The sequence below is a fragment of the Sparus aurata genome, chromosome 22, assembly GCF_900880675.1.
Source record: "Sparus aurata chromosome 22, fSpaAur1.1, whole genome shotgun sequence".
Taxonomy (NCBI): domain Eukaryota; kingdom Metazoa; phylum Chordata; class Actinopteri; order Spariformes; family Sparidae; genus Sparus; species Sparus aurata.
Window position 1 is genome coordinate 16993378 of NC_044208.1, and position 6638 is coordinate 17000015.

Consider the following 6638-nt stretch of genomic DNA (forward strand, 5'->3'; position numbering starts at 1 on the left):
AGTACTCTCTACTACATAGCAATTTTTTTATTTTGGAACTCTGCCTTTCTACAATCCTGCGTACGGCCCTGAATCTCATCCAACCCCTACAATACCAGTGTTGGGCAAGTTACTCCAAACACGTGATGCAATATTTATTACTTGTTACTGTCATTTCAAAGTAATTCGTACATTACAATATTACTGTCTTTGAATTGAGAGGCATTACACTACTATTGCGTTACTTTTAAGCTGAGGCCCAAATGCAATAAGCAAACATTGGCTAAAGGGCCTTAAAATGTAGGCTACCCTCCATTCACAACCAACAACACTGAAAACAACAGTTTTTGAAAGGGCTGGCCAGGCTAAACATGAATTGCAATGTTAATATAGAAACATTTGGGGTGCACTACCTGTTTCACTCCCATGAGAAGATTTACATTGAAAAATCAATATGTGTCAAAACTTTTTGTGTGTCAACACCTTGGTCTCTATTAATATAAGGGAAAGCATTTTCTAAAAGCTTATGTCCTCTAGATGTGATTAAACATACATGATGCAAGGACATGTCCCACCCTCCTCGATGTATCAGGGACAGTACATATTCCAATAATGCATCTACATTGTATTGAAAGTTTCTGAAACACACATTGATTTTCAATGTAGCCTAAATCTGTTCATGGGGCAGAAACCGGCCGTGCATCCCAAAATGTTTGATATTAACACTACAATTCAGAATGTGCAGACCTTTCAAAAACAGTTTGTTACATGTGTCGGTGTGTGTTTGTGTGTGCGTGTGTGTTTTTGAGGGAGGGCCTACATTGTAAGGCCCTTTAGCTAATGTTTATTGTGTTATCTTCAACAACATACTCTGCCACCAGTCTCCTCACTTCTCGAGGTTCAAGCATCGCAGAACGGGAGAATGTTTTTTCTCCGCTCTCATCCTCAGTTTACTTTCTTTTGGTCACTAGCTTAATGTTAGTGTGGCACCGCTCTAGATGTTTCGTTCAATTACTTGTGCTATTTCGTGAGGTAGAGAGATCTTTTGGTTTCACACACAAAATGCACTTAACTATAATGTTCTTCACATCCTTGCCTCTGACGAACTGAAAATAATGAACGTATGTCCATCTCCAAACCTCTGCTGTGTAGTCACAGCAGAGGTTTAGGCTACATGCTAACATTGGTAATGCTAGAATGCTAATAATGGTGATGAAAACATGTTGATATTGCCGATTTCATGTTAACATCTTAGTACAATTTGTTATCATGCTAACATTTGATTATTACTGCTAAATGCAACGCACAGGTGTGGCTGAAAAGAATTTGATTTGCAGATATTAGGTCAGAAACAGAGGAATTGGATGCAGGGTCGGGTCTTGCTCAAAGATTCTTAAGAGTAGCCTCCAAAATATATTTTCGTCGATTTGGGAATGTGAGCTGGCTCAATCATTATTTATCCATTCAACTCTTGTGAATGTGAGAGCTATTATTCGCTAATATGTTAATCTTAATCGAGAATCACTTGTCTTGTATGGGTAATTGTTTTCTTTAGGTGTGGTCAGCATGATGTCAGTGCGTGTGACTGTTTATGTATGTTGGTATTTGAATATTTGTTGGCAGTGTATTTAAGGGGAGAGCCAGGAGAGAGGCTCATCAAACCCCACAGCGATTAACGCATCGAACCGTCCAACTGAAAGGTCCTGCAGGTGAGGTTTTTTTTTACTTTCATTGGTGTTGTTTTTGAAGAGTCTCAATAATGTCTCTTCTGAACTTTATTTTTGTAAAAATATAGTTCATGTTCCAAAAACTTGAATTTTTTACGGATAACTATTTTAGTTTACAAATGAAAATTTACTAAAATTCAAAAGTATTAGATATAACAAATGCAGTGAAAATTGAAATATTGTACATGAATGTTATGATATTATTACTTTTCTCTAATATAACACAATTATTAGTATTCATCAGTAACAAACAACTTCTTCACAGATTTACAGGTCCCTTGTTATCTTCCATTATGATTAAACTGGTATTGTATGATTTTATGCATTTTGTTTAAATTTTTTCAAATGAATTATGTTTTTTACATCTTCAATAAATATAAAATGTTCTGTGTCCTCTTCTGTTATTTGAACCTTTTTGATTCTCTCTGATAGTTAGGTGTTGCCATCGTTGCAGGATTGTTTTTCGGTAAGTTAAATCTCAGTCACCGCAGTGGTTGTGATCCTAAATACTACTATGACTGGTCAATAATTAGAAAATAGACATGGTCATACTGTACAAAACTTACTATTTAACTTTTTCCTTTTAGCTGAAAGTGACCAGCTGGCCATCGAAGCAGCTCATGGTAAGACCCTCCGTAGTACTGTGATAAAGATTCTCAGCCAGTGCGCAGTGTCTCCTTGCTCTACTAAGAACTCAGAAAGAAAGACTGTCTGTTTCATATCAAGTCAACTTCTGTAACACCTCAACAGTTTTTAAGTGATTTCGGAATGGCAAGTTATTTTTTTCAGATTCTTGTGGGGTCTGAGAAAAAGTCAAACAAAGAATAATCATTTGTCACACAGAAGCATCTCTTCATCTCTCCTTCCCTTCAGCTAAGCTCTTTTCTGTGCCAGAGCTGCTATTTACAGTACCAACCAAACCAACGCCCAGCGCCTGCCCTACCAACATCCGTAAGAAGATTACACCTTATGTATGCACATATAATTGCAGTAAGATTACTGTTTGCTAACATCTCAATTGAAATACCTCGCTCCAGAATGCTGGACAGACTGGTTTGACAGAGATAACCCCTCTGGATCTGGTGACTGGGAAACCCTCAGATCTCTTCGCAGAGAGAACCCAGGAAAGATCTGCCCAGAACCAAGAGACATGGAGGTCACGACTCTATCTGGACTCAGTGTGAGCGCAGCAGGGGAAGTGATCTTTAGGTATGTTCTGAACAAGCTTTGAATAGTTTTAATGGGTTTAAAGGATTCATGCTGTATACTACTGCATATGACACATTGATATTGTCTTCTGCACAGCACACTCAGCAAAACAATGCATTTATCTGAACAGTTGTTGAAGGATCTCTGTGGAACTTTTGTGTTGTTAGCTTATGTGAGCAGACGCCATTTCTAAACTAATGTTAGCTACTGGCTCAACATTGTACAGTATAAACTCACACTTTAACCTCTTGGGATCATGAATGCCTGTACCAAACTGCGTGGTAAACAATTCAGTGTTTCTGGAAATATTTAAGTCTCGAGTAGTGGAACAAACGACTGAAACATCACCAGACCATCCGTAGAGCCATGACAAGAGCATGGCTGAAAAGCACTTCTGTGAATGCATCCATTGGATTATTTTGAGTATGTGTCAATCTCTGTTTTTTGTTTTTCAGAAATGACCTAACTGATGGATTCGTCTGCAGAAACCAGGACCAGGCTGACAGAATGTGTAATGATTATCGTGTTCGTTTCAGCTGCCCTCCCCAGTACTGTGGCCTACAAGGTACTGTATGAGCACATTATACATGTGCAGTGTTAAGCTGCTAATTCAAAGTGCATTTCACCTTCTCTTTCATTGTTCATGCTCATAAAACACTTGTTTAGAATGGCTCTATGGTGCCGCTGCTTCCCACCGTGTCTCTCTTTTATTGCTTGTCGCAGTGTGCTGGACAAAGTGGTATGACAGGGACGATCCCAGTGGAACAGGGGACTGGGAGCCTTTGAGCAACCTGAGGAGTGAAAACCCCGGACAGATCTGTGCCAACCCACTGTACATTGAGGCTGTCACCGCTGACAGTGATCTTGTTCAAGCCACCAGCACAGGGCAGACCTTTCATGTGTAAGTTGCCTCATAGGAAAAGAACAAAAAAGTTTGCATGTTGTAATTTTAACCCACTAAACAATCAATACGTCTTCAAGTGAAACTCTCATCAAAATGCAACCTAGGCTTTTTTTTTTTTTGTGAATGTACCCGAGTCAAACCTTCTTGTAAATTCATAATTACGACGAAAGAGGCACTTTTAAGATTTAACGTATTTTTGTTTTCAGTCAAACTAATTTTCAATGGGAGTGCTACTGGCACTTTTACGATAGCATCAAAATCGCTATTTTTAAAACACTAAGAAGGCTCGAAACAACATGAAACTTTGCTCGTAGTATCACCAGGGTCTCTACACATAAACTCGAGCATTGAGAATATTGTTTGTGTACACAGAGTTTAATAAAAGTAAAGTTTTTGAACAACTCAGGTTAGCAGATAATTGTTCCGCTAGACGCCGTCCTGCTAGCTGAGAAGTATTGATTTCCGAATGCGATTTAACATGAAGGAGAGTTAAGGTGGACTGCTCCTAAAGCTTAGTTCCATATAAATGCACAGATAATTTGTCGTTTTGTCGTTAGCGAAAACAATATTGACCTTGAAGTTGAAAAAGGAGCCTCATAACAGAAACAGTACTAAAATAAAACGCTGGAAAAGTCGCGTGAGATATTGCGTTCCATTGTTGCCGGAAGACAGTAGTGTTCCACCTTAACTGTCCTCCAAGTTACATTGCATTCGGAAATCGACACTTCTCCACTGGCAGGACGGTGGCTAGTGGAACAAGCATCTGCTGAGGTGAGTTGTTCAAAAACCTTCTTTTTAGTAAACTCTGTGTACACAAAAAATGTTCTCGATGCTCGTGTTCATGTATAGAGACCCTGGTGATACTACGAGCAAAGTTTCATGTTGTGTCGAGCCTTCTTAGTGTTTTAAAAATTGCGATTTTGATGCTATCGTAAAAGTGCCCATAGCACTCCATTGAAAATGAGTTTGACCCGAAAACAAAAATACGGTAAATCTTAAAAGTGCCTCTTTTGTCGTAATTATGCTTTTATACGAAGGTTTGACTCGGGGACATTGAAAAAAAAAAGCAGAGGATGCATTTTAGCGAGAGTTTCACTTTAACATGAACATCTTTTTGAAAACCCTTAAAAATGTATCACCTGGAGCTAAAGCTTAAACAGTGAATGGAAAATTTGTAGATCTACATTTAAATTAGATCAGATCACATTTTAATGAGCCCCATGAGGAGACTGAGTAGAAGGCACATGACGGCTGACATTTGAAACATACTGTAGCTGAGCCTTATTTTATTCTTCAACAGCTTTGACTGAGAAAAAAAGTCTTTGTGCTCAGTAGAGGAAGCACAAATAACCCAGTGTATTGATTATTGATTATTTTCTTCCATTTTCCTTGGATTTCTGTGACATTTAACTTTGAAATGAGGTCAAACCTGACATTACAGAATGACACCAAGAACAATACGGTATTAAACAGGATGATAAGTAGATCTTGTCCTTTGACAATTCAGATCATGTTAATATCACAGTTAAACAATGATCTGTGGGTTTGATAATGCACCTTTTGAAGCTGGGGTTGGTAAAGTTGAAGAGAATGCAGTTGTGTACTGTGAGTGCAGCGTATCGTTGTCATCGTCGGCATATCCAACTACCTCATGTCTCTTTCACATGCAGGAAAACTGTTGTGTTTGGTGGGAGACTATTAAGCTCAGTGTATCATGGAGCCAGGGTATCTCTCGTATGAGATACAGTGACGGTTAGACTTGCTCGCTAATAGTTTTAGCAAGACGTGAATAACATTGTGGAAGACTTTATGCGCATGTGGGTACGCAGGTACACAGGTGAAGTCATTTCATTTGGGCAAAAGGTGAGGACCACCACAGACACCACATTCTTTTCTCTTTCTTTGTCAGAGTATAAGATGTATTGATTGCTTCAAACATGAAAAAAATGCTTCTTAAATGAATTACCAAGACTAGCTTTAAAGAAGTTCTTGTTTGATTCGTTTGCTGCAACGCTGACCAGAAATATGGCAGTTGCCGTGACTACAAAGTTCGCTTTGGATGCCCTTGCTAGGTTCAGGCCGGACCCCACAGCCACTACTAAGAAGAAGAGAAGATATTCAATTTCTTATATCTAGTCTGCTTTTTCTTTTCTTTTATGCCTGATGAAAGATGTATAATGGGCCTTTTTTTTTTTTTTTTTTTTTTTTACAAAATACGTTTTGACTTGTATGAAAAGCAAAGATGATACAAGCAACACCAAAGGGACCCTGGCACCTTTTCAGCTAAATAGGATTCAGCCACAATTCATTTTATCTTTTACGTCTGTGCTTTTCCCACAGCGCCAAAATGTCTTCTGTGCAAAAGGCCCATTAAGTGATTTATCACTCTATCTTGTCTTTTTAGTGATCATGAAATTATTACCTTGTAGAACTCTTGTAAGACATAAATCAACAGTCAACAGCAATAAAAATACTAATGAACAGCACGTCCCCTTTGTCATTAACTTCCGCTCATAACTCTTCACAGCTTGTTAGGATTATACAAACGAGCTCACGGGCTTTCGCAAAGTTGTGATTTAGTGTGAGTGATGCAGACTTGTGTGTATTCAACAGATGGTGGGAACTGATATGATATACAGACGGTAGGCGATGCTGGATAGCAGCACTGTTCAACAGTGTTGTGGAGGAGCATAAGCCAGAGAATCTGAATTTCATATCCAGAGCACATGAATGCACTAACAAACGCAGTTAATGTAGGCGCCGCTTCTCTTCCTTTTCCTCAACCTTTAACTTCTTCTCTATTTATAGAGGTTCGTGTT

General features: G+C 38.7%; 1 protein-coding gene across 1 annotated transcript; it reads left to right on the forward strand.

Moving 5' to 3' along the window:
• The first annotated feature begins 1982 nt into the window (after positions 1-1982).
• On the forward strand, positions 1983-3491 carry LOC115573850 (cartilage intermediate layer protein 2-like). Its single transcript, XM_030404895.1, has 6 exons — positions 1983-2011; positions 2139-2172; positions 2294-2329; positions 2580-2657; positions 2744-2915; positions 3371-3491. The coding sequence occupies exons 1-6, from the start codon at positions 2000-2002 to the stop codon at positions 3489-3491; spliced, it is 453 nt and encodes a 150-aa protein (XP_030260755.1). The 5' UTR covers positions 1983-1999.
• The last annotated feature ends 3147 nt before the right edge of the window (positions 3492-6638 follow it).

Excerpts from the sequence above, each read along its gene's own strand:
- LOC115573850 (XM_030404895.1), top strand. Across the intron at positions 2,173-2,293 it reads CGTTGCAGGATTGTTTTTCG|CTGAAAGTGACCAGCTGGCC; the intron begins GTAAGTTAAATC and ends TTTTCCTTTTAG. Across the intron at positions 2,330-2,579 it reads GGCCATCGAAGCAGCTCATG|CTAAGCTCTTTTCTGTGCCA; the intron begins GTAAGACCCTCC and ends CCTTCCCTTCAG.